Consider the following 24,396-nt stretch of genomic DNA (forward strand, 5'->3'; position numbering starts at 1 on the left):
ACAGTCTCTGAAATACTTTCTTTACCATTTACTTCAACCCTCTACAAGTGTTCTCACATTACTGAACATGACCAAGAGGTGCTTGTGCTCAATATGTCTGATATTGACTAATGGTGAACTACTACTTCTGCATTGTGCATGATAAATGCCCTGCCCTCAATGTATTTGAAAATGTCTACTAACAGGTTTATCTGCATTAAAGTAATTGTTGATAGTGACATTGAATGGCAAAGACAAAGACATGAATGGCTAAAATGAGAGAGTGTCAGTGTCTACTTTAGTCAAGTGTTCTGTGTCCATTTTAGGAATAGAATTTAGATTTGTAGTCTCCCAGTGGTGGTCTGACAAATCTGCCAATAATAACATGATTCCATTTGGATTCATAATGTGAGGCAGAGCATATGCCACACACCTGAGGGTTGTGCAATACATCTGCTGCTCCATTTTAAGCATATTTGACTAATATACTGGCCATATAGCAGGAACAACGTGTTTTACCATCACAACCATCCAATATTCTTATAGCGATTCACGTAGTTTGCAACATAAAGCGAGAGAACTACACTGTCAATGCAAATTGTTAGAAAGTAACAACCAGTTAGTCCATTTCATTACAGTGTTAGCGCAGAATTTGTAAACCAAAACCATTACAGTATAATCTCTTGGCGTTAGTGTAAACTGGTTACTTTGTAACCTTTGCAAACTCTCGCGATACTGTAAGCGGAAGATGGCAGATGAATCTTCCGTGCTTGTCAAATACACTTTGTTGGAGCTGCTTATGCAGGGACAGTTTCGGTAATGAGAGATAAGGGGGCAATTTCAGATTTATTGATTAGCAGAGAGTGTTTACTACCGCCTTTTTAAATAGCATTGTTATTTCCGCATGTTCGCTGAAGGATTTAATTGTTTTCATGTTGTGCAATTTGCAGTTTTTGTGTGATCTACCACTGGCATTCTTGCCAGCGAATTACATCTATTTGCCCCGAGGGTCATCGTCAACGGCACCCTCTGTTCCACTTGCGCTGTCAATTGTTTAAAAAATGACCGGAGAAAAGATCCGCTCCCTGCGCAAGGACCACAAACCAAGTAAGGAGGAGGATTTACTGGAACCAGACGAGGAGGCGGCAACTGGGACATTTACTTCAACCAAGACTAAAGGCAAAGCAAGTAAAATATTTAGCAACCATAAGTTAATAAAATCCCCATCAACACAGCAACATCAAAATCAGCAATCGCAGATAAATGCAAACACTAACACATTATCCACGGCGGACGTTATCGATGACAACAACAAAAACCCTATCATACGAACCGGCGAAGACTTTCCAGTTCATGAATGTGTATTCAAAGGAGATGTCCGACGTTTGTCCTCGCTCATTCGAACTCAGAATATCGCTCAAAAAGATATTCATGGTAAGTAACGGTAAACATATCCACATGGTAAAGTATTTGCTACATTAACGTGTTCCATGTTAGATAGTCCTACAACATAATCATGTCATGCAATCCCATTCCCACCTGGTATTCCTATCTAGTAACATCATTGGACAAATGGACAAATGTGTCTTTCCAAGTGACAGTTTTGCATCAACCTCAGCTTGGTATGCAATATGTCATGCAGACTGGAGCTATCATTTCCCTTGGCCAACAAACAGTTTGGATTCCCAACCCCGCAGGGCAAGGCCTACCTACTAGCTCAGGTCGAGGCCCAGAATATAGCTCTGGGTGGGCCTAAATGTATGAAAACAATATCCGACATGACAATAGGCTACTGTCAGATATTGCTTACAGTATGTTAATATTATAAGCAAGATACACGAGCAAGGCACACATCTGTGGTGAGAGTAGTGACAGCTTCCCCCTACTCCTCACTCCTGTTCACACAGGTGATCTGTAATCTGATGTAAGCACATTTGACAATGCCAAACTAATAACAATATCAGAATCCAACTGATGTTACACACAATTTATTCATTTTCATGTTGATATTGACACCAGAGAGATGATGTTTTGGAACCAATGTTTTTATCCATTTGATCAACCATGACCAGGGACTGTTTACTCAAAGCAGGTTCACCTTTAGTGGATGCGGGCTGAGACATGGATAATTCTACCAGAATTAAGATTTTAGTTCTATGATACAGAATATTGCTTGCCATGGCTAGGAGCTTGCCCACCAGCAGTCAGACTGGTCCTTGTTGAACATATTTACAGCAACTAGTCCCTATACCAGTACAGCATGTTGGTATTAGATAACTACATAGCATATTAAGTTGAACTGTTAGTACACAAGTGGAATAAGGAACTGTCCTTATTCCACTTGTGTAACAATAAATCGCTCTGCACCATACTAGACAATTACAAAGAAATTAACAATCTAGGGCACGTTAATACAATATTTTTACTAGTGTAATTACAGAGTTACTACACATGTAGGGCAACTTAATGTAAAGTGTGAACTTTATTACCTATAGGTGTTGTAACCATTGACAAAATCAAATGTACCATATACAGTAACTTCTAATAAACAGGCGGAACCTTTTAGGTTGCTCCTCCTTATTGTCTGAACACATCTGCTTGGTTCCAATCCTCTATGCAGTTTGTGACAGTGGTGTCCAGTGGGATTCTGAGCTAATCCCAGGGCTATATTTTTGCCTAGATCATGGCGTTTTCAGGCAGGCCTTTTGTACTTTGGATGCCTGCCCATGCTGTCTTACTGGAGGTCTGGGGCAGAGGTGCTTGGTGGGGCTGGGACTGGGTTTATAACTCCCTCAGTAGGATTCTCCTCATGCCTAGAGGGTGTTTGTCACTTCCTGGGGAAAACCAAGGAATATAAAATACAAAATGCAATTGTAAATTGTCCCTGGGGAAAACCAAAGTTGCTTCCAAGGTTGAAGTATATGGTACTAGTCTGTCTGAGCCTAATGACAGTAATGTAATGTACAGTAAGTGGCACACAAGATAGTGGGGGCTGTCAGTGTCCATAGTCTAATCTCTGTCTATTTGTCCTCAGGAAACACACCCCTGCATCTCGCTGTTATGATGGGGCACAAAGGTGAGTGATGGGCTCTGTTGTGTCTGTCTGTATGTCTGTGTCTGTGTCTTTGTCTGTGTCTCACAGTATTTCTTTGTGGAGGGTTGGTAAGTGCCATATACTTGTGTCACAGATCACAGCTCTCGGAGGCGATCTCCCTAAAGGCGAGGCACTCATACATTTATAAAGAGGCTTGGTTTATGGATTCCCAACTGACCAAAATAGGTTTGCACAGTTTGCAACCCTTTTTTGATGGACTTGCCTATAGAATACAACTAAATGTTGGCTAGAATGGACTGTCTCCAGATTAGTTAAGATTGCATAATTATTACTACACACAATTAACGCTGTTCATTCTGTCTTATGTTTGAGAAAAATACCCTACAATTAGCCCCCACTACCTGACAGAATGGAAGTTGGAAATGATCATTCATCACTTTAGCTCAAGATGTACAGTGTATTTCCTGCTTTCTTTGTGTAGGCCTGCACTCGGTATGATTTCAGTAAGATGCCACTGATCAGTTGTGTGAGAGATGATCTGATGAATTTGATATCATCATAATCCATTAGTACAGTTCTTGTTGCACTGTACACTTATGAAGTTTATGCAGCTACAGTACTGTGTGTTTATTTCCACAGCAGCATGGTAACTATTTGAATGCAGTTCTAAATACAAGGTACATCATAGGCTAGACTATGTCATGAACTCTCAAGTCATTGTGGAACCCTTTAGTACATGAGTCTTACAGTGTATTATTGAGTTGAGTTGTATTGCTTGACTGAAAGCATGCCACTCACGTGAAATATTAATGTACCAGCCCTTTGTGAGTCGATGCCTACATTTAATTTCACTGGGATACTAGTACAGTGCATGTATGCTATTGAAAGATTAATGACGTTTTTTGCTGGGGGTTTTCAGTGAACGATCTAGGCGTAGGCTCCCTGTGCCATTCATTCACTGCCATTCGTTTTGTGTTTGTGGTAGCCTACATGGATTGGAAGTACACACAAATCTTGAAAGTGCAGTACACACTAACCCCATTCCCTGCAAATGAGTAGGCCTATATAGTCATTGCTTATGTCAAACCTGCTTTTTTCAGTAGAGGCCCTAGTGGTTGGTGTGATCCTACTATGAAATTGATTGTTTTTAATGAGTTGGCTAATGACACTGCTCCATCCTCCAGGGAGGTCCTGGTAGCTAGACATGTGGAAGCTAGAGCATGAGCTCATCATGTGGGTGTGGGCGTCCTATTGGGATATCTGTGTGAAAGAGGCTCTCTGTGTGTGTGTGTGTGTGTGTGTGTGTGTGTGTGTGTGTGTGTGTGTGTGTGTGTGTGTGTGTGTGTGTGTGTGTGTGTGTGTGTGTGTGTGTGTGTGTGTGTGTGTGCGCACTAATGTGTCATAATAGTGTTATAATGCTAATATGAACGTATGAGCATCACTTTAAAAGATGTAAGGTGTGTGTGTCTAGTTGTACCGAAAATACGAAATAACAAGCCATCTCAAATGGGTTTGTGAGATACAGGATAATGACATCAGTGTTTGGTACCAATGTAGCAGGTCGAGCTGAAGTGTGCAGCCAGCCAGTGAAATCTGACACGCAAGTGCATTTTATCAGACCCACTCTGCAAAGAACAGTTTGCACAAAACAGAGAAAGGTGTTCTGCGTATAAAAGCCCAACGCATCAGGAAAATACACTAATGCTGCTTCACAGCTGTTTCAAGGACATTCAAAGAAAGTGTCACACTGCCAGTATGAGTTAATTCAGAAATAAGCAATAAATAACAAACCAACAAAGTGAGGTATCATTTGCTGCAGCATCTCAACAGTGACTGTAGGCAGAAAAAGATAGATACATAGCTAATGTATAGATTAGATAGAGAGAGGGATGGCTACTGTAGATGGATGGATGGATGGATGGATAGATAGCCTCTGTAGATAGATGGATGGATAGATAGATAGAGAGAGAGAGAGAGAGGAGTGAATGAGCAATCAACTTTGGGATATGCCTAGCTTGAACTTTACAGCCCTTGGCCCAAGTTGGCGGTTCTGAGAAGTGCCCCATCTGCAGCCAGCGCACGCAGTGTAGCGCGAGGGCATCAGATTAACACAACTCTTCTATCCCTCCTCTTCTATCCCTCCTCTCCTCTCACTGGTGTGTTTGGTTTAGAGCCCCGCTGCCGCCGTACACACGCACTCAGCAGCCAACCCACGGGGACTATCTTTTATAATACATCCACAGTTGCCATCTGTAGTGCATGGCATTGTACAGGGGACTGTGGATAAAATACCTTTTACATGTTCATGTTTTGATACAGTATACGGTTTGATTCAAATCAACACCACTGGTCCTTTTAATGTAATTTCTTTTGACTTGAGGAAAATCGCTGCTCACAGACGCTTTCCAGTGGACCCTTTTGACTACGAGTGCCACAGTGATCAGCTGAACTAGCCTAGCTTTGTCTAGCACTCCCTTTCCCTGAAACGTCAGGCTCTAGTTCTGGGTTGGGCTGGGGCGCAGGCAGAGAGACACGCCCTTGCCTAGCCTGTCTGTCTGCTCATTTGGTCAGGGTTACGTAAAGTATTTCTGCTAAATGCTGTCGTTATTATACAATCAGGGAAATATAGGCTAGAGGGGTGAAGGTTGGCTTACGTCACCCAGTAGGCTGCTGCTCATGCACTTAGCTGTGAACTCTGTTTCCTCCACATTAACTCTGTTTCCTCCACATTAACCTCTCTTATCAGCTGCTCTCTCCCTGAGCACTGAGACTGAGCAGGGATCATGTCAGTGCAACACTCACATCACATGCTTTAGCAGCACTTGGTCTTTCACTTTGCAGATGCATGTGCTCTTCGACTCAGCTACTGTACCACCCTCATCGGATGACAACATCAGTATTATGCTGCCCTAATTTAATTGAAATATTGGCCTTCTTTTTGTTATTCATTTTCTCTTGAAGTGGTCTGCCCGTTCTCTATAGCCTACTGAATGCCAACCTAACACTTCCATGCACGCCACTTCAAGAGAAATTGCTGAGAATCTATTCAAGAGAAGTGCCAATTGTCCTAATGCCCCATTATGGATATTCAACCTTCCATCCAAGCGATTTTCACATTGCCTATGGCAGGGTAGCTTACTGTAGATTCAGAGTAGTAATGTCAGTCTGAATGTCAGTTCCTTTTACAACGTACAAACTTACTTTTAGACAGCATCCAAACTAATGGTGTCACTTTATTAGGCTGTAATTATACTCATGGGGGACTCAAGCATTAAGTATGTGTTGGGCATATTATGTTTAATGAAGCAGTATTCCAAAATGTATTCATCTTGTTCATAAAGAATGCATGAGACGCTGGGAGATACCGTATTAAAGAAAACATGGGCGGGCGGTGGAGTATGCAGATGAGAAGGTTGGTGTGGTAATCTTGGTGAGCGCATCACAGGGGGCAGGGTGGGGATTTTGTTTTATGCACAGGCAGGCAATTGGTTATTTTATAACCAATAATATTGCTATCTCACTATGGTGAAGACACTTGTGCCAAACACCCATAGGCCTGCTGTATGGCAGAGTCTTGTCTTGTCAGCAGATCTCTATCGATCTCTGATATGAATGAGTGAGGTGTTTCCTCTTGCGTTCTCTGCCATTAGCGGCCGATCAACAAGACAGAGCAACAAGTTTGAACTTGAATGAATGAATGGATATCACTTGAATTCATTCAGATGAGTAATACGGTTGACCCAAGTGTCAGGAAGAAAGAAAGGCGGTATTGTTCAATGATATGCAAGAGCATCCATGTGGCTTTTGTTAAATGATTAGAGTCATCGATTTGTAACGGGTTGCCATGCCAAACAAGCACTGATAATGGTCCCTCTTTCTGCCTGTGAAACGGCTGGCCTACATTTCCATTCAGCGGATTGTTTACAAGTTCCTCCTATGTTTTGCATATTAACCATTACCAATTAATTTGACTTGCCTGTGCCAGGGGGAGTAACACTGGCAGTGACCAAAACTGTAATAGAGTTGTATGGAGCCCACCATTTTAATTAGAGATGTCACGATTAAACGGACAGGCAGAATAACAGGCTCCATTTTGGCTCTCTGTTTACCAGGCACCTTGTCAACAAAAACAGAGAAGCTGTATTTCATTCCCTGCAGCACTGTAGAAAATAGTTGTGTCCCATCAATGGAACACAACTAAATTGTCTCAAAGGATAGGATATGTTGTGGACAGTGATATTTTATGGTCAAGCCATAGATCCAAACACAGTTGTTGCTACATTCATGTTTATGTGGGATTTCAGAGCCAGAAGTAGCCAATTTACTGTATAGTATTTATATGGTTACTGTATGGTTAGCAGAACAGCACTATTTTCATTCTTGGAATTTTCATTCACTGCATCTGTCCCTCCACCATAGTTAACTTTAAATGAATTATTCTCTACTGCAACTAGGGCCAAAGCATTCTGGACAGGTAATATTCAATTTGAAAACTGGTATGTCTAATTAAAGAGAGTGGATTGGATGAGTCTGTATAATCTGCTTATGAAACCATAACTAAACATACAACAGTCGTCAGGCTGTGTTGGTGACAGATTATGATATAACTACAAAGTTTCTCTGTATTATATTGTAAAGACTTCCCATTTTTGGTTGTATTCCCAGGAGTATAGGCAAGTCTAACACAAAATTAGAGCCTATTCTGACATTGGCATGGTGTCAGGTTGGAGTTAAAATTAGCTTCCGGGGACTCTTTTGTCTGTTTGATGGGGAAGCGGAGTTCAGTGTGAATGAAATACTTGTGTCATGACAACGGAGGGCTGATGGAAAGAGGCTTGTGGGAAACGTGGCGTGTTGTTGACTTGGCATTCTGAGCTTGTTTCAGGCTTAAAGCTACAGTAGGATAGAGCTGTAACACAGAAACACGTTTGTTAACGATTTTTGGAGGTCAATAATTCGGTGCCTTTCCCATACTTGACCCATGTCCTCTCTGTAGTCATCCCACACTGGCCCATGTAGGGGTAATCAGATTAAACATTGACAAATTGTCTATTAGCCGAGAAGCTAGTACTCTCCCACTCACTCTATCCCTCTCTGTAATGATCTATAAGTGAATCACTGTTTCCTCCTCGTCTCTTTATCCCCACAGAGTGTGCCCATCTGCTGCTGGCCCACAATGCACCGGTGAAGGTAAAGAACGCTCAGGGATGGAGTCCCCTCGCAGAGGCCATCAGCTACGGAGATCGTCAGATGAGTAAGCAGCAACCACTCCCTGGCTCACAGACTGACACCACTGGCAATACACTAAGATCAGTCACTCTGCATGCTGCTCCTCTCAAATTGCCGAGCTCTAGGATCACCCCCTGCTTAAAACAATATGGCCCCAATTAATTTTAATTGAGTATGTTAGTGTCAGTGTTCGTGTTGCTTGGGTGCCCCATCAGTGTGGAGGGAAAAACAACATGTAGGCTAAACACTGTTGAATCAACAGATGCTTCTGTGCATTCTTCCACTCTGCTCTCAGTGTGGGCACGGGAGACGCCCCCTTTTGTCCGTCAGAGAGGGCGAAATTCTTCAAGGGTCTCTGGTCTTTTGTGTTCAGATGAAAGAGAATTCATTGAAAGATGTCTCCCTCTCTCATAGGCTAGGTATTGGCAAGCCTCCCTTTTGCCTGTAGGTCCCCCCACAATCATGGTCAGGCAGTGTTATGTCAAGCTACTTTTTCTTTCCCTAACCTAGTCTGTTTCACGTAACTCTAAATCACTGGTTCTCTAGCCTTGTCTAATTGTGTTGGTCAGAACAATGTTAGCATCAGTTTAACCTCTGACTGACTGTTTTCACTCTTGGAGAACACACTGCATTTTAGATCATAACCTGTCCTCCTCTCCCTTTGGCTGGCTTTGATGTCTTTGGGTATTTGAGAAGCCAGATGTTTCTTACTCAGCCTGTGTCCTGACTATGCAACTATGGGAGCAGGGGCAGTGTGCTTTTATTAGTATCTCTGGCTCTGTGGTCGAGCTATGGGCCATGCAGGGTAGCCCAAGCCCTGTGGTATTGTGTCACTGAAGAGGGTCAGGAACCTGTCTGGCACACCCTGGCTATCCCAGCATCAGTTTTAGTCTGTGTGACCTGGTAACCGTAATAATTACGTTATTAGTTACTTAGTTAGATTTCTCTAACTTCTAGAATATATTTTAAAATGATTAATAACATTTTGTATAGCGGTTTTCACAGTACTTAAATACACTGTATATCCATGGAGATGACAATCAATAATACAAAGAAATGAAGCAATTAAAACAAAAAAGCAAAAGCAGACAGAAAAAAAGTCAGGTACTGATTTGATAATTATATTCTCTCATTACTGGCCGCACATGAATTTGATTGAGGTGCAGTTCTCCCAGAGCCCAGAGCCCATTTCCTGATAGGTGTGTAATTTCAAGGTTTGGGCCTTTACCACACTGCCTCCCACGCTAAAATGAATCATTTCTATTCCTGGTTTGCAGTTGACTCAGAAGCAGCTGATCTTGCATGTTGTGAAACTTTGCCTGGCTGTGGGATTTTACAGTCCTTTCCTGGTTGCCTCTAAGGCAGGAGAGTAGTGCTGCGGGAAACATATGGGCTGTTTACTATTCACTTTGACTATAAGTAGCAAATATGGTCAGCCTACCAAATCACTGCCCAGTGTTTCTGAAATTAGCAGGCTCACTATTCTAGGGCCTGTGTTGCTGCTTATGAGCTGTGTTGTCATGGAAACCTCTCAGCGAATAAGGCCACTGAAAGCTGCTGCCACTGTTAACCAGGAAGTAGAAAGTTGTCCTCTCAGCAGGTCTTCTGAACATAGATGGGATCTAAGGATAGTCTTTTCTACTTTAGTGATTTCTCCCTTAGTCTCCATGGTGCAGTTTTGACTCCCTCCTTTCATTAGTGCTGGGTCTTTTTATGTCAGATTCTTTGATAGGCCTATAGGCCTATTTAGTTTTTAGTTAATTTGCCCGTCACTGATTTGTTCTTTGACATGTATAAAACATTGTTTGTCACCATGCTTCTGTAGGTAGGCCTATTTGTTTTAAAGGATCCCATTTGTTGGTCTCTGGGACTAGAGTTGAGACAAATGTGAGTCTGATGATGTCACCGATTTGTTCTTTGAAATGCATCCAGAACAAAGGAGATACTAATGGTTGTGAAATTCGATGTTTGTCAACTGTGTCAACTTGACCACATATAGGCCTAAACATTTAGTGAACACATGTTGCTGCAGAAAAAGAGAGATAGAGACAAGTCATGTGTTCTGTTCCTCTATTTTTGTCCACACTTGCTTTTTCCACACTCATTTGTGTCATCTTTATGTGCTTCACTAAAAGCCTGTGACTGCTCTGCTCGTGTTTATAAGACAAGGAAAAACTTTTCCATATGGGTGTCTGCAGTGTGTAGTGTCGTTGGTGCTTAGCAGTCACACCTTGGCCTTAACCCAAAGCTGGCTGGGTGCTTCAACAACACAAACCAGGTGGATGTAGCGTATCTTGTCAACTCAAGTAGAATAAGTCTATGGCTAGTTGGCAACAGACTTGTTTTCTATCAACTTGAAGATGAAGACTGCTTCATGACGTGACAACACCTGCCCCATCTTTCTCTGGTCTGTCCCATGCTTCACAATTTTTGGGGTCAACACTATCATAGCCTAGCCTAATCGCATAGCAGCTAGTTCTGCTGTCATCATATCAGTTCAATGGCTATAGGATATTCAATTGTTGTGAGACTAATAATGGCAGAATAAACAGAACACTCAAGTAAATATGTTTATTTTTAATTTTTTATATAAATATGAAAGTCCTCTGTTAATGACTCATTTAGACAGTTGACAGTTCCAAAAGAGAAAACCCTTTTGAGTGCAGGGCTATGGCTTATCATCAGTTTTTTAGTTTTTTTTACTTTGATGACTTGAGGGGAAATTCTCCATCAAAGGCCAACTGGAGATGGAAGGGATTTGTCAGATAGACTCAGATATTCCAGAACTGGAAAAGTAGAGCACCCTACCCTGCTACACATTGCTCTGTCTGTCTGTCTGTCTGTCTGTTAGCCTAGCATGGGCTAGTACAACTGTATGTACAGCCTGTTAGTGCTACTGCAAACCAATATGAATCGGTCCTTGCCTGCAGTGAGGCCAGTAATAGCTAGTCGTATAGGCTAGAAGTTAGCCTTGCCAGTTGTGGCCTGTCTTAGTGCAACCAATAATGAATTGGTCCTTGGGCTGCAGTGAGGCTTGTGCTGCTGCCTACACTGTGTCAATATTTACTGTCCTCGGAAGCTGGCCAGTATCAGTAGGTGCAGGTAATTTTTCACTGGTGGTGGTGGGGTGGCTGGACATATTGCCTCAGCTCAGCTCTATGTTTGTGTCATGACTAAGTAGTGTAGAAGACAATTCCTTATGGGGATTATCAAGTATTAACTCCTCCGTACAGCAATGTACTGTATGCTGGCAATAGCAGATGCCATATTTAATATCTGCATGAACGGGGGTTATAAGCCTAATAAAGAAGCAGTCCAGCTGTGAATCCTGTGTCGGCCCGTTGCCATGTTTGCTGGGTGGTCCGTGGGCAGATGGAGTTGGTCCCCTCTCTCCTCTCTCACCCGCTGAGGGGCGGTGAGGATCAGGGGGCGCCCCCATCCAGAGCCTGTCGCCACTCATTAGGCAGAGAGACGCCCATCCCAAGACACAGGAGAGGAGAGGAGCCGTGTGTGTGTGTGTGTGTGTGTGTGTGTGTGTGTGTGTGTGTGTGTGTGTGTGTGTGTGTGTGTGTGTGTGTGTGTGTGTGTGTGTGTGTGTGTGTGTGTGTGTGTGTGTGTGTGTGTGTGTGTGTGTGTGTGTGTGTGTGTGAGGACACAGACTGGGCCCCCATGGCTTAGTTTCACCAACAACACTAAAGCCCCAGCTCCCTTTGTGTTCTCCTGTGGTGGCTCACAGGATGGAGCACGCATCTGTCTGTATGATGGACATCAACTATCGTCTCTGTGTGTGTGTGTGTGTCTTTTATTGTCATAAAATCATATTATCATTATTTTGTATTATTTTTTTCATTGGCATAGTGATATTGTTTAATCTGCTACGCCTCCCAAACAGTGCAATTATCTCAAGTGGGCCACTCATGTCCCACCTCTCATAACCACTCCTAATGCTCGAGTAAACATTAGGTGACTCGGGCGTGGCTTTCTCCGCTCAGGATAAATTGTTTGAAAACAAGCAAGCTTACACCCAGCCAGTCAGGAATTAAGTTGAAAGCTTGTTAAGCTGGACCTTCATCATTAAAAAGTGTCTGCTGGCTTTTGCCTCCCTGGGGTCATTAAAGAGCATACAGACGTATCTCGTTAATGTCTTACTTCACCAGACTCTTTCCCTTTGAACTTCCTGGAATATACCTTATCCCTTCTGGCCATATACTGGGAGGGGGGTTGTAAAGTCTGTAAATGTCATTTAATTCTGAGAAATCAATATTTCTCAGGAAATATTACCACTGTGTATCTACTTCATTACTGATAGTGTGTGATTGCAATGTGTGATCGAGTTTGCTTAGCCTGATAGTTTGCTACTAAATTGACTTATTATTCAGCATCGTAGCTGTAAACCATGACACACACACACACACACACACCACATTGGTGCCACTTCCTCTTGGTTATTAGCACGTTTTGTTCTCACCCCTCCTCCTCTTCTCTCTCAGTCACGGCGTTGTTGAGAAAGCTGAAACAGCAGTCCAGAGAGACAGTGGAAGACAAGAGGCCAAAGCTCCTCACAGCCCTCAAAGAGGTATGGTTCCTCTCCGCTCTCCTCTCCTCTCCTCTCCTCTCCTCTCCTCTCTTCACCCCACCCCACCCCACGCCTATATTAAATGCGGTCTGTTGGTTTGTGCTGCAGGCCAGGTTGTGCCCTGGCTCCAGATCTGCCAGCAGAGTTCTACCAGTCAGTCAGAACTACCACTCTCCTGCATGTACACAATGACACACCGCCAATCCTTCACTCTCGCACATGCTAATTACTGTCATCACAACAAAGTGGCCTCATAGTACAGGCCTTCGGCATGCAGAGAGTACGCTTCCACCTACGCTCAAGGAATATGCCAACAGCCACAGGGCCCGGGGATGGGGGGAGGGAGTGATGGATGGGTGGATGGATGGGAGAGGGTGGGAGGGGGGAGTCGACCTGCAGGAAGGGTGGCATTCTTAAGCTCCCTGGCTGGCACAGGGGGAGGCAGAGCGCTTCCGACACACACACACAAAAACACACACACAGTCTGGGCTATGGGGAGCCTCACAGTGCTGTTACTGGCTTGATGTTGTCGAAGGTACTCTTTAGGCATAAACATCTGGGGCCCTTGGCGTCAGCCACTGCCAGGTCAGGAGAGAGAGAGAGAGAGATGGTAGGCATGACCTTACAGCCGTCCCATGGCCGGCTGGATGGGAGGGATGTGATGTAGCCTAGATATCAGTGATTGATTTCATCTCCATCATCCTTCTGTCTCTCTGGGATTATATTTCCCAGAGATGTGAGTGATGCATCGTATTACATCACTTGAGGGTTGATTCAGACCAATATACCCTATGATGACGAGATTAGGATGGCCAGTCATTTTAGAGGGTCACCACTCAACATATTGATATGTGAACGCCAGATGGATACTTAATCAGGAGTAAACTAGGCTCTGCCATCTTTGATTGACAGTCATGTCTAATGTATCGGATCTTCTTTTTACTATTGCTGATGTACTTTAATCGATGATCAAAATTGTTATTCTATTTTTCCAGCTGGGAGACTTCTACTTGGAGTTGCACTGGGACTTCCAAAGCTGGGGTGAGTTTGTATGGATTTTTATTGGAGAGTAGAAATGGTGGAACTCGACTGACAAAAAGCGCACTCAAAGCATCTTATTTCTGTCATTTTGATAATTCGACGAGCTCCCATCTGGCCTAGATTTAGAGCTAATTTCAGACTTATGAGAGTGGCTGACCCTGATGTCGTGAAGAGAATGTGGGGGCATCTAGAGATTCCAGCTATGCTGCTGGTGTCAGTATGAGCTCACAGGCCAGCTGGTCAGGGAGTGGAGTGATGAGGGATTGTTTACAGCGCTGAGGTAATCCTCCGAGGGTGTGGCCAGTCTGCACAGATTTAATGGTACTCCCCCTGGTGGCGAGGGAATATCATTACCATCTCCCAACACCAGTGTTTGCTGTACTTTCTGAGAGTGAGACCCATGCACGTTTATGTCAATTACACTTTGTTTATGCACTATTTATGTGAAATGACTCCTGTTTTTATGAATTATTCTGAGACCAGATGTTTTAAATATATAATTACAATTATCAACATGATGGCAGTGGATTTCATCTAATCTTAGCTGGCTAAGAGTGTGTACACATCACTTGTTGAATATTGACTTGCTTGTTAAGAAAAAAGTAAATAGCTTATGATGGTAAGGAAAGAGTTGCTAGTTGTGTAACTGTGTGTTACACAAAAAATGTGGGGATGTAGTCATTGTTGGGGTCTACATCTAAAAGGCTTTAGGTTAGATTTGCTTCTATTATTAATAATTAAGGTGCTCTTTATTGGTTATATATTGAAACACGTGGCCACACAAGCCTTGTTGAATGAGAGGAGTCTCAACCATCACATGTCTGACTGGTACATGTGCTCAGATCAGTGTGAATAATGGCTTCCCTCATCAGGGCAGAGTATTGTGTTTTATATGCCTCCAACCCTGCTTCTGACAACGAGGGACCTTGATGATATTGTTGTTTTAGGACTACATTTTGTTTTGCACTGTGGTTTTGTGCAATGCTGGCACAGGACTTTGAAAATACTTCTTTAATGACTTAGTCTGGCAAGGGTCGTAAGTGCATTAAATATTCAACTGCTGAACTACATATGCTGTTGCTGGTATGGGCTCTTACAGGAAGATATAGGAGCTTTGAGCAGTCCATGGTTTTCATTATTAAGTGGAGTTTCTAAACTTAGGCCTACTGTATCCTGTATTATAACCTCCATGTATTTCCCCTGTGTTGCAGTGCCTTTGCTCTCACGAATCCTCCCCTCGGATGCGTGTAAAATCTACAAACAGGGAATCAACATCAGGTAAGTAAAATCAAGCAGTCCTTTATTATGCCGTAGATGGTCATATATTGGGTCCCATGTTTGTTATGAAGTTAAACAATCGTAAGAGGTCAATGTACAAATGTTGCTACAAGTCATCACTGGTCTCACCTTCAGAGTTAATGTTAAAAAGAGCGTTATGCTATGGTAAAAACAATGCCTCATTATAAAAATCAATGTTCCTTGAAAAGAGCCTTTTATTGAAGCACTTCAGACTTTTTAGGGGCCTTCTAAGTAGATTGTCCCTGGCCTTGTATACTACACCCTGTCCCCTCAGAGCTTATAGGCTATAGCTCCAAGCACGGGAGGGCTAACGACAAGTGTGGTTAAGTAGAGTGTGAAATCGCTGCTTGCGTTACTGTGGTGGTGTAGCTGCGCAGCATCTGTTTTCCGTCTCTCCAAATAAAAACCTCTTTGGTGGAGAGTACCAGCACACCTACCCAATAGCTACCCGCCACCATTATAATTGGCCCCAGCGCCGAGTCGTCGCTTTCAATTATCTCTATCCACTAGCAAAACACTGTTCACCAGTTTGATTGTACAGTATGATTCCTCTTTGAAGTGTTTACCGGCTGGTTAATGTATTCTGTGCTGCAGGCAGACAGCGCTTCACAAGCCCCGTGTTCAGTGAGCAGCCAAGTTGAGGCGGTGTGTTCTTCAAAGACCAAAACACAACTCTAGCATACTCTTGACACACTGAGAGAAATGAAAGAGTTTTTTGAAGTGTTGCTAGGTTACCTGTCTCACAAACTGAGCCCCCCCCCACCACCACCCAATTGTTCTCACTTTTCAGACATGATTGTGCGTCTGGTGTGCTCTGTGTTTGGTGGGGTTTAGGTTATCTGCCTTTTTCTGAGAGTCACAGCTGTCTAATTTCACAATGGGTTTCACAATGTCACAAAGGTGCTGAGAAGGCAACTATTGGCATAACTTAATTTACATTCCAATGGTAGACAGTGTCAGCTCAGTCACGTCTGTCATACTCTCCTCTTTGTGTCTGTTCTCAGCGCCAAGTTCAGATATTCTCTTTGTTGTCAAATTTCATTCCACGACAACTCCGTAAAACAAAAATCTGCTTTTGTTGAAAACATAGAAATGGGTTGTCTCCCATGGCAACAGTAAACGCAAAAGCCAACACAGTTTTTTGAAAGATTATTTTTTGTATAGGAGTTAGCTTTACCCTTTGTTTAATGTGTTGCTTGGTAACAGGGAGGTGTCCTTGTACTTATACACTCTTTTTTCTCTCTCTCTCTCTCTCTCTCTCACTGTAGACTGGACACCACCCTGATAGACTTCACAGATATGAAGTGCCAGCGTGGTGACCTCAGCTTCATCTTCAACGGTGATGCCATCCCTTCAGAGTCCTTTGTGGTGCTGGACAATGAACAGAAAGTGTACCAGCGGATACACCATGAGGTTAGATACACACACATACACACACATACACACACACAGTTCAGGGTCAGGGTTAATCTCCATACTGTACATTGTATCTTCTGAGCTGCGTCGTTATTTAGGAGCTTATCCTCAAAAAGCCTTGTGCCTCAGGATACATGATTTGGCCAGGCCAGGTGGTTTATTGCTTTTTCTTCCCAGTTGGTGGTGTCGCCTTTATTGAGGTTGGCCTTCAGGTTATCTTTATACCTTTGTACCTCTGACCACCATGGGTTGCACCCTGTCAGTGTCACATGTCACCCAAATACAAACCCTACCCCTTACGGCTGGACAATGAACAGAAATAGTACCAGCGGATACACCATGAGGCTAGATACACACAGGCACGCACGTGTACACACACACACACACACACACACACACACACACACACACACACACACACACACTCACCGGCCACTTTATTAGGTACACCTTGCTAGTACCGGGTTGGACCCCCTTTTGCCTTCAGAACTGCCTTAATTCTTTGTGGCATAGATTCAATAAGGTGCTGGAAACATTGCTCAGAGATTTTGGTCCGTATTGACATGATAGCATCACGCAGTTGCTGCAGATTTGTCGGCTGCACATCTATGATGCAAATCTCCCGTTCCACCACATCCCAAAGGTGCTCTATTAGATTGAGATCTGGTGACTGTGGAGGCCATTGGAGTACAGTGAACTCATTGTCATGTTCAAGAAACCAGTTTGAGATGATTTGAGCTTCGTGACGCATTATCCTGCTGGAAGTAGCCATCAGAAGATGGGTACACTGTGGTCATAAAGGGATGGACATGGTCAGCAACAATACTCAGGTAGGCTGTGGCATTTAAACAATGCTCAATTGGTACTAAGGGGCCCAAAGTGTGCCAAGAAAATATCCCCCAGACCATTACACCACCACCACCAGCCTGAACCGTTGATGCAAGGCAGGATGGATCCATGCTTTCATGTTGTTTACGCCAAATTCTAACCCTACCATCTGAATATCGCAGCAGAAATCGAGACTCATCAGACCAGGCAACGTTTTTCCAATCTTCTATTGTCAAATTTTGGTGAGCCCGTGCCAATTGTAGCCGCAGTTTCCTGTTCTTAGCTGACAGGAGTGGCACCCGGTGTGGTCTTCTGCTGCTGTAGCCCATCTGCTTCAAGGTTCGACGTGTTGTGCGTTCAGAGATGGTGTTCTGCATACCTTGGTTGTAACGAGTGGATATTTGAGTTACTGTTGCCATTCTATCATCTCGAACCAGTCTGGCCATTCTCCTCTGACCTCTGGTATCAACAAGGCATTTTTGCCCAGAGAACTGCCGCTAGTACCTAATAAAGTGGCCGGTGAGTGTATATACATATACATATACACACACACAGGATTCCCTGTGTCTGTAAGAGGTGTTGGAGACCTTTACCTGCTTATTAATGCTGTGTCTTGTGTTCCAGGAGTCTGAGATGGAGACCGAGGAAGAGGTGGACATCCTAATGAGCAGTGATGTTTATTCAGCCACCCTCTCCACCAAATCCATCAGCTTCTCCCGGGCCCAGACAGGCTGGCTGTTTAGAGAAGACAAGACGGTGGGTTTATATTCACTCTCTGTCTTTCTCTCGGTCTCTCTCTCTTAGTCTCTATCTCTGTGTCTCTCTCTCTCTCTCTCTCTCTGTCTCTCTCTCTCCCTCTGACTGACTAAGACATTTCTGTCTGGGAACATGACCTCTGCCAATCGACAGAACACAGTCCCCCCCCCCCCAGTCTGGCAGAAAGAAACATATTGTTATTCAAGTCATTCATTGCAATACTTCACAAGTAATGTCCATGTTCTATTTCATATTTCCTGCATTGTATCTCAGACAACATAGCACAGCGTTCTCTGATAACCCCCTGAGAGAGCCACAGGTGATAGTCTGAAAGGAAAGCACACAAACTGTGAGGGGGGGGGGGGGGGGGATATATGGGGGGCTATTGCTGTCCGTCTCCTATGTCCTTTGAGGCTGTACTAAAGGGAAATTGGTGACTTTAAAGGGGGTTGTCATTGTTTGCTCCAGGAGCGCGTGGGAAATTTCCTGGCGGATTTCTACTCGGTAAACGGGCTGGTGCTGGAGTCACGGAAGCGCCGGGAGCACCTGAGTGAGGAGGACATCTTGAGGAACAAAGCCATCATGGAGAGCCTGAGCAAAGGAGGGAACCTCATCGAGCAGAACTTTGAGGTGAGCTCAGCTCCACTGTGGGGTTTTCTCAGTCATTTGCAACCACGAGACGTGGATCTAACTCTTTACACCATGTTGAACCTGACAGAAGTTGTTTATTTGTAACCTTTGTTGTTCCTCATGATGGGCCTAATCCTTGCTGGACCCTTAGGGCTAAGGTTTTTTGTTTTGGCCTGTGTACAGCTCAGTAATGGCTCCTCTGAGCTGGGGCCCTCTGTTGGAGCTCTTAGCTGTGACCCTGGGCTGGAGCTCCATGTTGGGGCCTACTGTTATCTACAGCCTAGGAGCAGCACCTGTAGTGGACATGTGAAGGCCCCAGAGGACTGGTAGGCGTCCTGTTTGCTTGTTAAAGGTCCTGTTTGCTTGTCTGCAGCGTGACCGCAGTCCTGAAACGCTCCTCTCCCGCTGGACCCTCGGGGTAGGCCCTCTCAGACCCAAACCCCCACTGCACTCTCCTCTGATATCACCTGTAGGATCTCTCCTCACCTCCCTCAGTCACCCAAAGACATGCCAGTCCCATATGGACCACATGAGAGAATCATATGTTGATGTTTCTAGGCTCTTTTGATGTAAACCACGTTTGCATGGTTTATTGAAAAATACTTTTTCTTTGTAGTTATATTTGATTTTGACATACCGTAGTCGGAATGAGAACCGCCCCTGCTCTGATCTCTGTTTGTGGAATAGAACCCTCACTCCCCTAGCCTTGCGCATGAATCTCCAGCACAGCACCTCCATCTATTGACCAAAGGTCAGAACTGCACCTCACACACACAGGGCAACACACTCTCACTCTGTGTCCCTCTAGTTGGTTCTAGAGTTTGCTTTGGGAGCCTCTGTCAAAGCACGGTGCATAAAACCACCATACAAGGAAGTCACGGCCTCACAATGCTCAATTGATGTGTTTTGGCTGTTTAATTGTTCTTCATAGTCCTGTCCTGTCCTGAACTGGGTTTTGTGTTTGTTTGTTTTTTGTGGATGCGTCCTGTGGTAAACCATTTTCTATCTATTGTTCAAAGTCTTTTTTGTTGTTGTAGTTACAAACTGTAACTTTAGGCCAGTATCATAGTGGACATTTTTTTTTTGTACAGATTTGTATATTTCTCTTGCGTATCTACTGTACGTTAGTAGCAATAGGTCCACACCCAGTGGAAAATGTTTTTCAAAAGTAGGTTAGGGGAAAACAACAGACCTGGCCGTGTGACGTCCCGCTGTTTACCCGGTCTGCGGAAGCATAGCGGGTCAGTGCAGTGCCTGCGGACACAGAGAGCGGGGGTTTAAAGCAAGGCTCTGCACTATTGATTGGGTGGATGAAGTCTAAAACCCCCTGGTGCCATGGAGCGACAGGGGGTAAGGCCGATAGACGGAGTGGCATACCAGGAGATCAGGGCCGGAGGCTGTGTGTACACTGCTCCCGTCACAACAGCAGGGTGCCGCGGAATGAGGCGCAAGAGACAACGCCCCATAAATCCACAGCAAAAACACCAAAACACTGTGACGCACAGGTTTAGAGGCTCATGAGGAAAATAAAAACATTCCATGCTGTGGTTTGGATTAAAGGGAACCTCATGTTGGAATGATATGACAGCTGCAGTCTGATGACAGGCATTTTGTCTGTTTTCATAATACAATATGTGGAGCATCTCTGTGTGTGTGTGCGTGCGTGCGTGCGTGCATGTGTGCGTGCGTGCGTGCGTGCGTGTTGGTGAGGGGCCAGGTGTGTTGGCCTATATGAGAGTATGGGCTCCACTTTGCTTCCGGTAAAGAGCACTGTGCAACACTCAAACCATGTGCTAATATCGTTTTGTTAATTTGGTGTCACTGCAACGTGCATATGCCCCGTCCAACACAAACTTAGCACCAATATAGGCGGGGCAGTAAATGGAAGTGTTGGTGGACTTGTCAAGGGGAGTAGGCAAATAGTATGTTGTGCTATATTAGATTGTGGCAAAATAGGAAGAATGAGGCAAAATAGGAAGAATGACAATATTTTATCAATACAAAATAGCCAATTTAATCATTAAAAGAAACATACAGTCAGATGATAAAAGAAACAAATGGAAGTTTTACCAAAGTCTGAAGGCTGTGTGAGTCAGCGACACACAGGAGAGGCATGCTCAACCAAACTCAACAAATGCATCTGAGTTGCATCCTTTTATACCATCCCAGAAAACGCTACGCTAGTGGTCAAATGTTTGGTTTCCACCCACACAAGCACATAATGTCCTCTCCTCCATATCCGTCTAGACAGCGTTCTTTAGCGCCAGCAAATTGGAGCCCTATGTGTGTTTGCGGGACATGACAACATAAGGTCAAGGCTACAGACACTGTTAAGGAAGAGTGTAATGTGGGTTAACAGAGGGCAGAGTCCATGCTTTATTGAAATAACTTATTGAATAACTTTATTATGGTCAATATTTCTTCTATTGTGTTGAGATTTGTGCAACTTGATGCCAGCTATATAATCATTTATATGTTTTACTACTCTTGTGCACTGTGTTGTTGTTTATAGCAGGTCATATTCCATCTCAGCTTTAGTGATGCACTGGGGCCCCCTAGTGACACAAATGCTGTTGTGCATCCTATAGCTCGTTTACGACCGATGAATACAGGCAGAAGTTATTAAACTGACAATTTAGTAAGATCAAGTCATGTTTTGTTTTTGCTACATAGTCCTTTCCGAGGTTAACTCTGACTATGTGTTTTCTATGATTTCTCAGTGTGTTATGTCTGATCTTTTTTCTGTGATGTTTGTATTCCCAGTGTGCTGTTTGTTTTGTCTGTGGCCTGTCCTTATCTCTCTCTCTCTCTCTCTCTCTCTAGCCTCAGAGGAGACAGTCACTAACTGCCCCTTCTCCCAACACTATCTCATGGGAGGAATACATCAATGCAGAGAACGGAAAGTATGTGTTTATTATTATCACTGAAATCCATGACCTTCTTCTCATGAGTATACCACACTTAAAATCAGTTTTCATTTCACAAGTGCACTCTTCATTCATTCGTAACACTCAAACATCTGCCCACGTACGTAGGCAAATGGAAGACCGATATATCACTTATGTTGTTGAAAAGTAGATTGAACTGTTTAGGGTCAATCCTCTTACCTTATAATTTAAAGCTGTGCTACTTTCTTTGTGGGGAAACATGACCTCTGACCTCCAACAATTACTGCTCCCACATCCAATCACATAGCAATGAATCAGTCCTTCATAGAAGAAGACACTCTTCCATTGACATTATACCACCAGCTACAGAACCATTATCCAAGTTTTGCCTTGTTGCAGCAACGTTCCACACTGTGTGAACAATAATGCTTTTTTGTAGGTACCACTGCAGATTCAAAGGGAACCTTTGCTGCCATACACACCTTGTCAAGACTGTGACCAGTTGTAGATTCCCTGTCATCGTCTCACTGTCCTGTCACCTAGATGATTTAGAAATCTCAAGATACTTGTTTACCGTCTTTTTTCTGACATGCATTGTCTTTTTCCCCTTCTCCCTCAGAGCGCCTCATCTGGGAAGAGAGCTGGTATGCAAAGAGAGCAAGAAGAACTTCAAAGCGACCGTAGCCATGAGTCAAGACTTCCCTCTGGGCATTGAGTCGTAAGTCTAATATAACAAATATACGCCATTTAACTGACGCTTTTATCCAAAGTGACTTACATTGCAGTGAGCATTTTTCAGCATGTATGGTCCCAGCGGGAAACGAACTGACAACCTAAGCGACTGCAGTAGCAGCCAGACGCTGTAGCATGTTGACATTGATGCAATTCATTCTGTTTGTTTCATAGGTGATGATGAGAGACCTCTTTGTGGTTGTTTTTCAGGTTATTAAACGTACTAGAGGTGATCGCACCCTTCAAGCACTTTAATAAACTCAGGGAGTTTGTGCAAATGAAACTCCCCCCTGGTTTCCCTGTCAAACTTGGTAAGCAGATTTAATTTTGAATGTATCTTTGCAGGATTATCCAAGTGTAGTTTTGGTCGGTACTGAGGATAATGCACTGCCTGACTTGATACCTTCTGGCTGTCCAGTCAATGCGATAATCCCTGATGGCATATTTCTATTTGGCATTAATCCCCACAGACATCCCCGTCTTTCCAACAATCACGGCCACAGTGACTTTTCAAGAGTTCCGCTACGATGAGTTTGAAGACTCAATTTTCACAATCCCCAACGAGTACAAAGAGGACCCCAGCCGCTTCCCCGACCTTTAACCTCTTAGGCTGGACAACGGAAGGGGGCTGACCATCTCACCCACGAAAGGGCATTGAAATTACATTCAGTGGGATCAGGAGAAAAAACAATTATTTTTTTTATGTTGTGAGGTTTTAAATGGAAGAGAGAGAACAGATTCAGTTAAAAGATTATGTATGTATGTAATGTTTATAAAGGGATTATGATGAACTGACCTGTAGTAAAGCACTGAATTTACTGTGTGTGGGATGTATGTTGAGATGAATAGATACTGTTCCACTGTTTGTTAACATGAACTATCCTGACTTTGGAGTAGCTTCACTGAACTTTGGGCACTGTTTAGATGCACTACAGCCAGTCAGCACTCGCCTGAGGCTGCTTGCGCAGCGGAGGAGGGATGACCTACTGTGCCAGGCGATATTCAAAACACTTTTGTACTGCATCTGAAACATATCCTTATGGAAGCAATGACAGAAATGCTAGGAATTTGAATTGTACCAGAGCAATGTTGTCTTATCCTATTGACTGGCAGCAAGTGTGGCATTATAAGTTATTATTACGAATAAGCCTTGTTCTTTTTCATATTCTACCTGTGTAAACTGAGAGGAAATTAACCAGGTGGTGTACATTTTTTTTCGGAGAGCAAGTTATCTGTAGATGTTTAGGAGTGAATGAATAAACAATTAAGTACAGTGTAAATGCCATTTTTACAGGTTACAAAAAACAGGCCTTTCCCTTCGCAAGGTGTAAATACCTCTGTTTTATGAATTTTTCATTCATGTTTGTCTTTTAATTTCTCTTGTTTAATTATCTGTGTGTTAATGGGAGTAGATGTCCTCTCTGACCAGAAAAGTTGCAGAAGTTTTTATGTAAAGCGCTGACATGAGTTCATCCGAAAAGGTTATTGGTTCGTGGGGACAGTTGATATTTTTGTACATACGGTATTGTGTTGGTAAAATTCTCCTCACATCCCAATTGTTTTATTTTTCTTTGCTCACACTATAGGCTAGTCTTTGTTACTTTCTCCCCAACAGACCTACTGTATAGAACCAACATTGAGCCCCACTGGGAAGGGTACAGGGCACTGTGAAGTCCTATGTTAGTGAGCTTTAACAAGTCGAAGGACTGAACTACATTAGTCGTTAGTAGTTGCAGATAGTATAACACAAATATAATTGGGATCTTAGGAGTCTTTTTAGTTAATGAGTGGTAGTCAAGAAGGGATCTTGTGCTCACAATTGTTTTCGCCCAGTATCTCTGTTGCTCATCATAAGAAGTTTCAGTCCAGTCCTGTCAGACAGTGTTTGCACCTTATATGTTGTGCTTTTTTTAGTTCCTTGAACAAAGTCATACCCAATAATAACCATCTTCATAAGGTAAAAGCTC

At 43.5% G+C, this 24,396-nt stretch overlaps 1 protein-coding gene across 1 annotated transcript; it reads left to right on the top strand.

Moving 5' to 3' along the window:
* Positions 1-780: 780 nt before the first annotated feature.
* Positions 781-23,636, top strand: ankrd13c (ankyrin repeat domain 13C). Its single transcript, XM_083672149.1, has 13 exons — positions 781-1,413; positions 3,014-3,055; positions 8,184-8,288; positions 12,754-12,839; positions 13,835-13,880; positions 15,092-15,158; positions 16,448-16,592; positions 18,048-18,179; positions 18,648-18,809; positions 21,633-21,712; positions 22,317-22,415; positions 22,640-22,740; positions 22,900-23,636. Exons 1-13 carry the CDS (start codon positions 1,041-1,043, stop codon positions 23,028-23,030), a joined length of 1,569 nt encoding a protein of 522 aa, XP_083528275.1. The 5' UTR covers positions 781-1,040; the 3' UTR covers positions 23,031-23,636.
* Positions 23,637-24,396: the final 760 nt, after the last annotated feature.

Source organism: Argentina silus (genome assembly GCF_951799395.1).
Source record: "Argentina silus genome assembly, chromosome: 6".
NCBI classification, from domain to species: domain Eukaryota; kingdom Metazoa; phylum Chordata; class Actinopteri; order Argentiniformes; family Argentinidae; genus Argentina; species Argentina silus.